The sequence below is a fragment of the Crocuta crocuta genome, unplaced genomic scaffold (genome assembly GCF_008692635.1).
Source record: "Crocuta crocuta isolate KB4526 unplaced genomic scaffold, BGI_CrCroc_1.0 scaffold131, whole genome shotgun sequence".
In the NCBI taxonomy this organism is placed as follows: domain Eukaryota; kingdom Metazoa; phylum Chordata; class Mammalia; order Carnivora; family Hyaenidae; genus Crocuta; species Crocuta crocuta.
The window spans coordinates 15494289-15508239 of NW_027528977.1; the positions used below are offsets into that span (position 1 = coordinate 15494289).

At 43.7% G+C, this 13951-nt stretch overlaps 1 protein-coding gene across 1 annotated transcript in view; it reads right to left on the reverse strand.

The window, feature by feature from the left end:
* Window positions 1-13951, reverse strand: part of DOCK2 (dedicator of cytokinesis 2) — a 415343-nt gene that overhangs the window by 92434 nt on the left and 308958 nt on the right. Inside the window, exon 28 of the mRNA XM_077757359.1 lies at window positions 1741-1839. Within this exon, the coding sequence (XP_077613485.1) occupies window positions 1741-1839 (99 nt within the window). The remainder of the gene's footprint in view (window positions 1-1740; window positions 1840-13951) is intronic.

The following is a 13951-nucleotide window of genomic DNA, read 5'->3' on the forward strand; positions in this document are numbered from 1 at the left end:
TAAGTCCCAGTTTCCACATCAGCAGAATGGGGATAACATCTAACTCAAAGAGTTACTACCAAGATTAAGTGCACACTGTCTAAAGGATGCTCCGCATAGAGCCTGGCCCATTGTAAGAGCTCATTAAGTGCTTGATGATGACAATGGTGAGAATTGTTATTCATCCTTGATATCCCCTGGAGAAGTGTGGGTGTCATCACAGGCTCATTTCCTTCCTACAGAGAAGGCCTCTGGCTCATAGATGAAAACCTAGCTTCTGAGTGAGAAGGTATAGCATGCTGTCAGAGTCAGAACAGAAGTTCAAGTTCTACTCTGCCACACACTTCCTATGTGACCTTGAGCAAGCAGATTGTAGACTTGTAAAATGTGAGTACTAATCCCTATGTTATACTGTTGTGAAGATTATACAAGAAAGTATATATGACCAATAAATAAGAATTCCCTTTCCTACTTTCTTCCCACCATTCTTTCCCAAGGATCAAAAATTAGGAATCTGATCTCTCTATTTCCATGTCACATGACACAGAGAAATTGGGGAGAATCCTGAGCTATTTGGCTTTCCTTTTATTTTCTTTTGTGTAGATCCAGAAATAGATACCATTTCTTGCCAATACTGCACCCAGTGAGGAAACTATCTCTCTACTGAATAGCTGAAAGAGTAGACATTGGCTTTCTAATAATTCCACTTATATGGGCCACCGTCTGAGATTGGTCCAATTCTAGAACCCTTGGTTACTCTAAGGAAAGTTGAAACTGAACCCCTAACCTCAGAACTCCTGAATTTGGCAGTAGTAAGGAGACAATGACAAAGGTGATTATATTGAAGACAGAGGGACTGCTATACCCCTGGTAGGCTGGGCTGGGCTTTATATTGGTAAGTCCTTTATATTGCTTCGGAGCTGAGCCTATAGGCCACAGTCCCAGGCAGACAGTTCTATAATGATGAGTCCTGAGAGGCTAGAAGAGCAAGGGAGTTCAGAGGCCAACTTCTATGCATTTGTGATCATGATCTAGAAATAGCTACCTTTTACTGGGCACTTTGTATGTGAGAACCTCTGTGCTCTCATTAACCCCTTCCCCACACTATGACATAAATAACATCATCCCCACTTTACAGATGGGGAACTGAAGCTTAAGAGAGATTAACTTGTCCATAGTCACATAACTCTCCAGTGCCAAATCCTGGATGCAAATCTAAGACTGTGTGACTAATACTCATGACCGTAAGTCCCCAAATGTCCATGATTCATCAATAAACATTTGTTGAGGCATATTTAATTTTAATGTTTATTCATTTTTGAGAGAGAGAGAGAGAGAGAGAGAGAGAGAGGATGGGGGGGGCAGGGCAGAGAGAGAGGAAGACACAGAATCTGAAGCAGCTCCAGGCTCTGAGCTGTCAGCACAGAGCCTGATGCAGGGGCTTAAACCCATGAACTATGAGATTGTAACCTGAGCTGAAGTCAGACGCTTAACCGAGTGAGTCACTCAGGCACCCCTGTTGAGGCATATTTAGACTAGACATTCAGGTTTCATCTCTGACATATCTGAAAGATATCTTTCAGAAGTTGTATATGCAAGCCTCAATGGAAATTAGAACTAGGCAATCGCACGAATGTGTTTGCAACTTAGACACACACATACGCAAGGTTCACTGGGACATCTTCTTGCCCTAAACTCTCAAGACAGACAGTGTGGCATGTCCCCCCTATATTGCCCCCCACCCAGCATCCTTTGACTCACCACAAGTTCAGAGCTGGTCTGGAAGGTCTCAATATAGAAGGAATAGTGCTGGTCACCCATCTGGTTTAAGATGGCTGTCATACATGCCACAAAGTGGCTCTGTAAAAAGAAATAAAGAAAACTGTCAAGAAATAGTAGAGAGAGAACCATGAGTTTCATCTTTTTCATTTCCTTGGCTTCAGACTGGAAAACACCCAATCACCTCAGGCAAGTATAAAAGGCCCCCAAGGGGATCAGCAAGTGGAACTTCCCTCTGAGGAAATATCTCCTTATGGTTCATTTATGGGCTTGTTCTTCCACAAAGCATTTATTGAACACCTATTATGTGACTGGGACTGTAATGGGAGCTCCAGATATAGAAGATAGGGCTTGACTTATCACTTCTCCAGCTGCTTGTACCTTGGGAAAAGACCACTGCAATGGTGTCAGGAGATCTAGTCTCTATCAAGATCCTAGAGAAAGTTGATTTTCTGATGAACAATTTTATATATCTAAGCCCCAATTGTTTCATCTGTAAAGCTAGAAAATAATCCATCCATTTCAACCCCCGCATATGTATCAAAAGGATCAAATGGCTCCTACGATGCTTTGAATTCACTGATTTTCTCTACAGAGGGGTCAGTTGTTGGACCATCATGACTCAGTCAGTGAGAAGCCAGTAGCTACCAGTAACCAGCACTTGTTAAGGGCCTTGGAGGATAAAAGAAATGAGAAGAGGTGGTCCTTGCTCTTCAGGAGTTCATGATGTAGTTGGGAAGGGAAGGTTAACATCCATGAGGGAAAAAGCAGACCAAGTGTCAGAGGGATTCAGACAAGAGAGAAATCATGCAAGGACTTGGAAAAGAGGCGGGTCAGGAAGGATCCATGGGATCAGAGAAGCAAGAACCACATTCTTTCATGCACCAGAATACATCACCATACCCCTTTCTGCTTTACCCTTCCAGATTTTATGACTCTGTATCAGGGTTTTCTGCTTAGACTACCATCTGCAAGCAGCATTTCAGAACATCTACTCTGGAAATGTTGTAAAGGAAGTACCAACCATAAATACGCCAGTGGAGAGGAGCCACTCAAGATTGTCTCCTGCAAGATTCCAATGAGACCGCCATCTTAGTCAAAGGTAGTCCCAATAGATCTGGTCAAGGGCAGACTTATGGAAGAGAGACTGCTCAACATGATGCAGGTCTTTCCAGGGAACCCTACTGCTAAAAGGTATCAGACAAGTGGCATACCAGAGTGGTGGGCCTGGAAGTATTAAGTGTGAGCCAAGAAAATGCACTTAGTGTTACAAACTGCTATCTTTGTTTAGAAAAATACACACACACACACACACACACACTTAAAAAAATACATATCCTTGTAGATTACAGTTTTATAATTTATAGTGGTCGAGATATAGCCTCAATGTCCCAAGAAACTCCTTCTGTGTTCCTCCACAGGAAGTATTTTGGATAACTGAATGTCCTCAAGATCACATTCCCAAAAGTAACTCCAAGAGATCAGGAATCTCCTTTGCTTCCAGGCTTTTTTCCAATTAGGATGTTAGGGATAACATGCTTTCTTAGTCAGCAAGACCCGCTGTATAATTTGTGGTGCTCAGAACAAAATGAAAATGAACAGTCCTTGTTAAAAATTATTCAGAATTTCATAGCTTCTGCACAGCCAAGGAAACAATCCAGAAAATTAATAGGCAACCAACGGAATGGGAAAAGATAGTTGCATATGACATATCAGATAAAGGGTTAATATCCAGACTCTATAAGGAACTCACCAAACTACACGCCCGAAAAACAAACAACCCAGTGAAGAAATGGGCAGAAGATATGAACAGACACTTCTCCAAAGAGGACATCCAGATGGCCAACAGACACATGAAACGATGCTCAGCATCCCTCCTCATCAGGGAAATACAAATCAAAACCACACTGAGATACCACCTCACGCCAGTCAGAGTGGCTAAAATGAGCAAATCAGAGAACTCTAGATGCTGGCGAGGATGTGGAGAAACGGGCACCCTCCTACACTGTTGGTGGGAATGTAAACTGGTACAGCCCCTCTGGAAAACAGTGTGGAGGTTCCTCAGGAAACTAACAATAGAACTCCCCTATGACCCAGCAATAGCACTGCTAGGAATTTACCCAAGGGATACAGAAATGCTGATGCATAGGAGCACATGTACCCCAATGTTCATAGCAGCACTCTCCACAATAGCTAAAACATGGAAAGAGCCTAAGTGTCCATCAACAGATGAATGGATCAAGAAGATGTGGTTTATCTATACCATGGAATACTACATGGCAATGAGAAACAATGAAATCTGGCCATGTGTAGCAACATGGATGGACCTTGAGGGTGTTATGCTGAGCGAAATAAGTCAGGCAGAGAAGGACAAATACCATATGTTTGCACGTATAGGAGGATTAGGAGGAACTTGACGGAGGAACAAGGGGGAGAAGAAGGGCGGAAATGGTGGGGGAAAGGGAGAGAGGCAAACCATGAGAGACTCTTGAATGCTGACAAAAACTGAGGACTGATGGATGTGGGGGGGAGGGGGGATGGGCATGGAGGAGGACACTTGTGGGGATGAGCACTGAGTGTTATGTGGAAACTAATTTGACAATAAACTATTTGTAAAAAAAGAAGAAAATTATTCAGAATTTCAGGACCTCCCCAGCACCCATTCTGAGCACCAGGTGAGGCCATTCACCCATGAAGCAAGCCCTGCCCCCCAGTGACCACCACCACACACACACCATTGATGTTTAGAAAACACGCAAAGCTAGCAGAAAGTGCAAAGCTAGGACTCTTGGGAGTGACAGTGAGGACACTGTGTTTATGGGGACCAGGAGCCTCTACACTGGAGTGAAGGGTCTCGGTCATCCAGCAAATCCTCTTCTGCTCAGGCCCCCAGGGGGTGGTGGTGAGTTGGTGAGTTTGTCCTTTTCAAAGGAGACAGAACACCACCATCGTTTTTAACTTCACCAGGATCCACTTGAACCAAGTAAGAAGATTTACCATTGTATATCCCACTCACCAGGCTGGATGCCAGAAAGGAGAAATCAGAGAGTTTGAGAGGTGTGTGTGTGTGCATGTGCATGTGTGTGTGTGTGCACACACACGCATGTGTTTCCTCTACTCCCTCCATTTCCATTTCGTCTCTCCTTTCCTCAAAGATTGCAGCTTATGGCCACTAGAGGTCTTTTCTTTTCACATGGTAGCTGCCGAGCAGTTTGTTCGGCTTTTTATTTATTCCTACGTGAGCAGACCCACTACACTTCTTGCATATAAACAGTGAAAATTACAACATAAAGGACTCGTTATCCCTTCTTTTGGAGTAATTCTGCTGCTGGCCAAAGCCTGGCTCATTTTGCAAGGAAAAGGGAGGACATCTCTGCAGGTAATTCCACTGCTTCAAGGTAAGAGATTTGGGCAGGTTTTATTTTTTTAAGACCCATGATCTTCTAAGAGGAAATGCTATCACCTATTGGACAATAGTTTACTTTTAAAGCTTTGGCTTAAATGAGTCCTGGGATTGTGAGCTTGTGTGTGTGTGTGTGTGTGTGTGTGTGTGTGTTGGAAAATCTACCATTGTCAGAACTGCAGGCTGCCCCAAATGCATAGATTCGGAATGCTTGTTATTTCCAATGGCTTGATTTGAATTTGAAGTGGGGGCGAGAAGCAAAAAAACAAACCTCAGAGCTCAAGTTGTTTGGAATTGCCTTGAAAAGGCTGCATTTTCTTAAGCCTTGTTTAGAGAAACTTCCGTGCTTCATTTTAAAAGAAAATAAAAGGGGGAAGGGGTTCAGACCCCATCTAGAGAGAGTGACCATTTTACAAAGGATCCGCTATTTTTTTTAGGGACTTGCTCAGTGTGTTATAGCCCACCAATCAAGCAAAATTACTTTTACCAGCTTGTTCATTTCTTCCTTCTAACTACTACATAGGAAAACCCAGCCCAGTGCCTTACAATACAATTTGTAGTGCAATGTGACTGAAGTTTGGACAAGTTAACTGCATTTGGCTCTTAATGAAAAATGACTAGGTTTTACATCCCACTAGAAGCACCCCTTTTTTTGTACTATGATGTCTAGCCCACTTTAGTACCAAATTTGTCAGAAATCACACCGATGTGACCGATCGATTAATGAAATGGCATGAGACACCAGCAGCAGGTTCGCATTCAGAAAAGACTCCCCTCTGTCATTTAAATTAAGAAACAAATAACAGAGCAAAAAAATAAAATAAAATAAAGAAATAAACCAAACCCTGTTTGTCACATAATGATAGAATGTTGGGATAATATTATGCATCTTTGATGTTTATCCCTTTTTCAGTAATATCTTTAACGTGACAATCGACCTCTTTGCTTCCTGTCCCCTTCCCTTTTTATGAGTTTGAGACCTTACTTCTACATCCACCATGTTTTAAATGTTTAGAAAGAGGTAGAGGAATGGGGTGGGGGTGTGATTCACTATCAACTCAGATACTCCTAACACTGACATTGCTCAAACTTTACAGCGTAGGAGCCAAATCTCCCAGTCCTGTGGGCAACATGGGGAAGCCTGAGTACTGCATGGGGGACAGTAAGGTGAAGGGATCCCCTGCAGTCCAAGCTGGTGAGAATCCCCCTCTTCCCATCCCTGGCAGAAACGGTGTAGGTGACATGTATTTACTACCCAGGGCATGAGGCAGCCACTCATCCATAGCCAAGCAGCATGCCAGGTGCCTAGATGGGAAATTGCTTCTTAAAACAGAATACAGAAGGGGAGGGGGGACTGGCAGGCATCTTAAATCCCAGAGAGAAACTGTATCTGAGACGCTGGCACAAGCTGGGCAGAGGCACCTCGACTCTGTTCGGGGCGGTTTAAAATGTAGCTAATGAATCACAGCATATGGAGAGACACGGTTTGAAACTAGGTCAAACGTGTAAAAATAAGTGCAATCATCGCAGGCACTTGGCTGATGAGGGGCTACTTAGCGCCTTGAGTGGCAGGGTTTATTTGCCACATAGAACCCTCTTCAGCGATCCGCGACAATCAATCTTAATTAATTCAGCCCATCAGTATGGAGAGAGATCTTGCACACCTGGGAGAGAGCTGAAGCTCCAAAGGAATACAGCCAGGGTCTCTTCACTGCGTGATGGCAGGAGAGAAAAAGAGAAACCCAGTATTGTGTGATTAATATTAATTAGCTGGGATACTAGATGACTGGGATCAGGAGAGTAGCCCTCCCCAAATCATTAGGCTCCTTTGCATAAAAAAATCATCATCATCATACTGATAAGGCCAATAGTAGGTTGCACATCTGTTAACTCAAACATATCTATTTAACCACCTCTAACACAAACACACACCCCCACCCCCCACCCCCCCACACATACATACACAGGGTCAAGCTCCCCGCAGTGTTGAGTGGACCTGGAAAAGGCTATCAGCTTGCCCTGCCTTGAAAAACAAACAAAACAGGGAGGGGGGGGGCTTGATTGCTGCGGATGCGTCCCCCACTCACCTGCGGTTGTGGGAGGGATGAGCTCACAGAGGGAGAGAAGCAGCTAACTTTGGGAGCTTGCTACCTAAATGCCAACATTACTACGCGATACCAGCTGGTGACACGTTGCTATAGTAACTTCAAATAATGTGCAGGGCCAAAATAAAATAAAATCTAGAAAGCACCGAGGAGAGGAGATGAAGGAAAGTTTTCATACCAAGGGAGGCTCACAGGGAGATGAAAAGTTCTATTTATCAGGACATTTATTTCCTTTGGAGACTAAGGGTGGCCAAATGCCATTCTCAGGCTGCTTCTCCATTCACCCCCACATCTGCCATGTGGTTATATAACAGACTTTATTCTTGGGTTGAACTGGCACTGTCTGTGCAGTGGATCCTGGACCGGAAGTGGGAGGCTGTGGTGTTAGGAAAAACAGGTACTCTAAAACCCCTTCATCTCCGAGCTCTGTCAGGCACTCAGAGTTACAGTTTGTAGTGATCTTTGGGGAATCTAGTGTATTGTTCTCTCTTAGCAACCATCCAGCTCTGGGCACTATGCAAGGGTTAGGGTGCAGCAGTGAGTGGGATGGATAAGGCTGTGCTCCAAAGAGTTTACACCTGGTTCTGCCAGGCTGTTGGGCATCAGAGTGGGGGCCTAGAAGCCAGTCTACCTGAATTCAGATCTCAGCTCTATCTCTGACTAGTTGTGTGGCCTTGGGCAGGGTCTTGTGCCTCAGTGTCCTCATTTGTGAAAGGGGATAAAAATATTCCTTACTTCATACAGTTCTGGAGTTCTGGTGAGAATTAAATCAAAAAGCACTTAGAACATAGAAAGATCTTGATAATTATCAGCTATTATTATTATTCTTGTTGTTGCTGCCTGTGGTCCCGGGAAACTATGCAGATTAGCCAACTGAAATCCCTGCCCTGGGAGGAGGAGATAATGAGATCACCTGCCCATGACTATCTGTGGACACATCAAGTGCTCCCAATCACAGCTCAGCGCCCCTTGACTCCGAACGTGCCTTTGGTTAACAACATGCCCAGAAGTCCAGCTGTCAAGTAAATTGAATGTGTGCCTCTTGGACCAGAGTATGTTGGGAGGTTTCTTTTATTTGGGGACGATTGCAGGCAGATAGGAAGAGTAACAACAGCACCCAAATTGTTCAAATGCATGAAATAACAGCTGTATTTTCATCAAAAACTTATTCCCACAGCTGTTTGGCTTTGGGATAATCCTTGTCTCTGTGTGCAGTGACATTCTTTGGTCACCCAGAGATCCCGCTGTGTGATAGAGTAAACCAAGTTGCCCTCTTTCAGGGGAAGCTTCTTGAAGGGCATAGATCCCAGGGTTTCATGTGGCCTGCTTCATGTCTAAGGCACAACATCAGAGGAAGGCAGAAAGGTGCATGTGAATGCCATATACTCTGGATATTCCTGACACATCTTATCTGTACAACATGACAGCTCTTATAGAGTTACCTGTGTGCACCCATGCCTGCTGCTGTGGGCATTAATGATGGCTCAACCACTCAGCACCGCCAGGGCCAGAACTGCAGGTATCTCCTCAGAGAGCTAGCATCAGTGACAAGGAGCAGGAAGGGAAGGGTAAACAAGGCTGCTTTAAATCAAGGCTGGAAAAGAAGACTGAACTGGTAACATACTCTTCCTCTGAGACTAACACATTCTGCTCCTGGTTGGTCTGTCCTGTGTCTCTGTGGTGTGGGTCACTTTAAATCTTCCAAACGGTATAGTGGGATCTGGGGGAGAGGGGCTGTGGGGCAAGCAAAATTCCATTCATTCATTCCTGTGCTCAAGACTCTAAGTTTGTCATGTCATTGACTCATTTCAACAGCCTCATAAGGTCAACTTAATGCCCATTTTACAGATTAGGAAAGTGAGATGTATGGAGGTCAAGCAGCTTGCCTAGATAGCCATTTTGTATATGATGGGACAGGAATTAAAATCTGAATCTTTCTGACTCGGAAACCTGTATCCTTTTCATAAATCCACTGTGCCTCCCATGTCAGCACTGTCAGCTCACCTGGGGAGAGATTTTTGTCCGTTTAGTCATTACTGTATCACCAGTCTAGAATTGAACTTGCGCTTAGTGTAGTTTCAATAAATATTCATTAGATGAGAGATTGAATTTATTATAATATTCCTCATCTCTAAAAGAATGTTATAGGGAGCACTCCACCCTGCACACACAAACTCTGAACAAAGCTAGGATCATGTGTAGACAACCGTTGCTTTGGAAAAGGCCAGAAATGAAAGAATTTTTGTTCTGCTTCTGAGTGTACTCCATCTTAAGTTATATTTGATCGAGCTACAATGAGATCCTTCTTTCACACATTCCTTAATTAAACAAATATTTCTTGAGTACCTACTATGTTTCAGGCTTGATTCTAGCTGCAGGGGCTACAACCAGGAATGAGAGTAATAGGATTTGTTCTTAATGAGCTCTTATTCCCATTGGGTAGAGGGCCAGGGATAGAGAAACACACTAGAATGAATGAATACACAAGTAAGATGATTTTAGGCAGGGATATCTGCTACTAGTGAAATATTACCAAGCAATGAAATAGGGATGGAGTGGGAAGGAAACTATTTTCAATAGGGGAGACAAAGGCAGCCTCTTAGAGAGCTGGCATTTGAGTGGATATCTGAATGATGAGAGTCAGTCATGCAAAAATCTGGCAGAACAGCATTCTGGGCCAATTGAACAATAGATGCAAAGGCCCTGAGGTGGGATGTGCCTGGATTGCTGGAGGATCCAAGAGAAGGCCAGCATAGCTGAAAGGTATGAAATGAGGGAAGACGCTGTATAAGATGAGGTCAGAGAGGCTGGAAGGGGACAGATCATGTGGGCCCTTGGGGGTCAGGGACAAGCATTTGGATTTTTCTCCAAAGTACAAAAGGAGACCATTGATTTGGGTTTTAGAAAGCCAGCTTTTGCTGCTGTATGTTTCAAGAACCCCGCTTTAAAGAGATAGTTTCCATGTCTTACCACACAAGCCCATTTCCCAGAAACTGTACCGGACTTATCCCAGGGACAAGGGTCTGTGAAAAGTGCAAATTATGTTTTCAATGTTGACTCTTCCTTGTTCCTGGTAGTGTTACCTCTTTTCAGCAAAATGCTTCTCACTAAATGACTATTTTATAGCACACTCTGGCCCTCATTGGGCAGGCAAGAGAGTAGGCTCTAGTTTTATGTGGACCCTATCTATCTTCAGGCTTAGTGGGCTCATCTCCCTTTTATTTGGAGCCGAATGAGGTGGGGTCTGCTCTAGTGGCTCCCAGTCTCTGGTTAAAGCCATTCCCATCTGTGGGACCTGAGAAACCTGCTTGCCAGGAAGTACCCCTCTAGTTTTTAACTGAACAGAAGATTATTTTTTAATGTTTCTACAAACATTTGTGGAAGTGTGTGTGAGGCAGTTCACAAATGTGATTGCAAGAAGAACAGTTTCGGAAACAAGGATTTATCCTCAGCACAGATACCAGTGAGGGGCCTCCAATCTGCACTGAATGCCTCAGAAAAGGCTGTGCAAAAAAAAAAAAAAAAAGGCTGTTTGGAGTCTTGGACAACATGGTATCGTCCTCAGCTCACTTCTCCCTGGGATAAATCAAAGCCAGGAGCATCATCAGGATGTGGGCTCTGGATGAGAATCCTAAGCAGCTCCCCAGTGTCTCCTGTAAACATGTGCATCAGGGTTATGTATGAAACCAAGATCAACCTTCAATAGAAAAAAGATTCACAAAAAGATAGTATATTTCAGGCAGGAGGCATTGTGGGCTAAAGGACAATAACTACTGTTTAAAGGGCTAAGTGTGTATCAGGCAGTACCCTAAAACCTTTATTTATTCATCAGTAAGGACTTTTTATTAGGTTGTGGCAAGAGAAGAAAAGAAGTGGAAGAAGGAGCAGTTAATAGTAGTCAGACGTTTATGAGTCACTGTGCCAAAAGGTATAGAGATGGTCACCACCACCATCATTATTGAGCATTCGCTATAGGCCAAGGGATATACACATGTTAACCCTCCCAGCATCTGGGTGATCTTGTTAAAACCACATGTGTTTTACAGATGAGAAAACTGAGAAGCAGAGAAGTGACATGACTTGCCTAGATCAGCCTGACTCCAGAATACTTTTGTTTTCCTCAGAAAAAAGAAAAAAAACATTATTGTTTTGTAGACATGATATAATCTTAGTAACAGGAAAAGTAAGTAAATCCTCAAAGTCCACAAAGAACGGAAAAGGGCACATTTTTTTTTACGTGTCTGTGCTCCCTGCCTAACTAACCTTGAATATTAAGAACATTCGATATTCCATTCAATTCAATAAACTTCTCAAATATTAAGAAACATCCTAGATACCTCTTGTACTTATATAGAGTTGGAAGGATGGATAGATGGGAGGGATGGATGGACGGATGGAGGCAGCTTGGCAGACCGTTGATATGGGTAGACACAAAGCCACATAGACAGGACTAGCTCCCTTAATGACTGTGCTCTATGGCTTATGAGTCTCCCATGATTTTAGGCTCATCTGAGGATCCATCTTCTGCATTGCTTAGGGCATTGAAGGCCAAGAAGGGTTCAGAGTGGAGCATCAGTGCCACGTACTAGGAAACATATCTGGTTTTCCATAGAAGCTGCTTTCCTGGAAGGCACCGGACAGGGCATCCTAAGTCCTGGGAGAAAATGCCAGTTCTCTTCAACATGCTCTGGAACTCCAGACAAGTTACTTGATCTCTCTGGCCTCAGTTCTCTCATCCCTGAAAAAGGGATCCAGTGCTACCCATACTGCTGTTGCGAGGAGGAAGTAGAAGGCAGGTGCAGGGTCCTGTGTAGGGCCCAGCACACCAGAAGCACTCAGAAAACCTTGCCATGCTCAGCTTCAGCCCCCTCTCTGGTTCACCAGAACAGCTTGCTGATCAGCTGAGGAAGTGTGGAGTTAGCTTTCGGTTGACTCGTGGAGGATGATTTAAACCTCCCTGTGGACCTGGAGAGCTGCATTGCGGATGATGATTTATACAATCTCTCCCTGCCCTTTGTTTCCTTTTACACAGTCTCCATGTTTAAAAGAGAGGAGGTACAGGCAGACAAATGTGTTCACAGACAGCCAGGCAGCCAGGCAAGAAGGTTTTCAGGAGGGATGATTATTTTGTGGATAAAAGGATTGCTTTAGTTTACTCTTCTTTAAGAGTAAAGAAGATCTCTCTCTCTCTCTCTCACATTGTGTTTTAAACTTCAAACCCAACTTTCCAACCAGGACTCTCCTTGCACCTCCCCAAACTCCCCTAGAGAGGTTGAACTGTCCCTGCTACAAGTGACCTGCTAATCCCAGCATGCTCTTGTACTCAGGTCTGAGTATGATAATAATGGACTGGGTGTGTGTGGAGGTGGCTTTTTTGCAACACCTGCCTTGATTGCTTAACTTCACAGTGCTCAGAGAAAGCAATGATACACTGATGGTGTAGTTTCTAATCCACATTAGGGAAGGATTTTTTTCCTTTCCCAGTAATTCTTCCCTCTTCACTCCCAATTAATCAGTTAACAAATATTTACTCAGCACCTATTATCTGTAGGGAGCTATATCAGGTACTTACAACACTCTGAAGATCTCAGAGTAGTAGGGAAGAGTATCCCTGTCTAGCTAGCTAGCTAGCTAGCTATCATTTATCTATCTATCCATCAATATAGTAGTTTTCAACTAGGGCAATCTGTCATAATTGGAGGAGAGGGGAGGTTGCTAGTGACATCTATTGTGCAAAGGCTAAGAATATGCTAAACACCCTACAATATACAGGCCAGCCCCAACAGCAAAGAATAATCCAGCTCAAAATGTCACTCATGCTGAAGTTGAAAAACTCTGATTTGTAGAGAGTTATATGGTATGAAGCTAGATGACAGGTGCAAAATGGGTGCTATAAGTAAAGCTTTCTCTAGGCTTTTAAGAAGTGGAAATGACCTTTGTGGGTAGGGATGTTTAGGGAAAATTTCACAGAGCATGTGGGGTTTGAGGAACTGTGTGACTGAAAGGGATTAAGCTAAAAATGAGAAAGGACATATTAGATCTGTAATAGAAAATACATTTCATTTTATAATTTGATTAATTTGATTGATCGGGAGTAACTGCCTAAAGAGCTGTGTGGGGAATGATTCTAAGGCCAAGTCCTAGCTCAGCAGGAGAGAGCGCACTGATTGATTAGTGATGCCTGCTATAGGCAAGGGAGGGGGAGGGATAGTGCAGATGCTGAGAAATTGCTGTCCCACTTTTGTATGTGGAACAGGGTGAGGAAAGATGCAGAGGTGGAAATGAGCAAAGTGTTTTGGTATAGCAGAAGTTCACAGAGGGAGATCACGAGAAAGATTTGGAGGGACAGACTAGAAAGGCCTTGAATGCCAGGCTCAGGGCTTTGAACCTCAATCTGCACGTAATGGGATGCCACATAGGCACCTGCCTACTGGGTTGCCTTCAGGACAGCTCTGCTGACAAGGTCTTGAGAATGAAAGAAAGCTACCCAAAGTCCTTGCTCTTCACTTCTATAAAGAGAGTACTATTTCATTTGTTAACAGTAAAAACTGGCAGAATCATCATGCTCTGGTTTTTATGAAGCTGATCTCAATGATGAAAAAAATCCTATGAAGCTGAACTCAGAGATAACTGTTTGAAAAGCTGACTCCAAGGGTTCACGTTAATGAGCTCCCGTAAAGCCCTT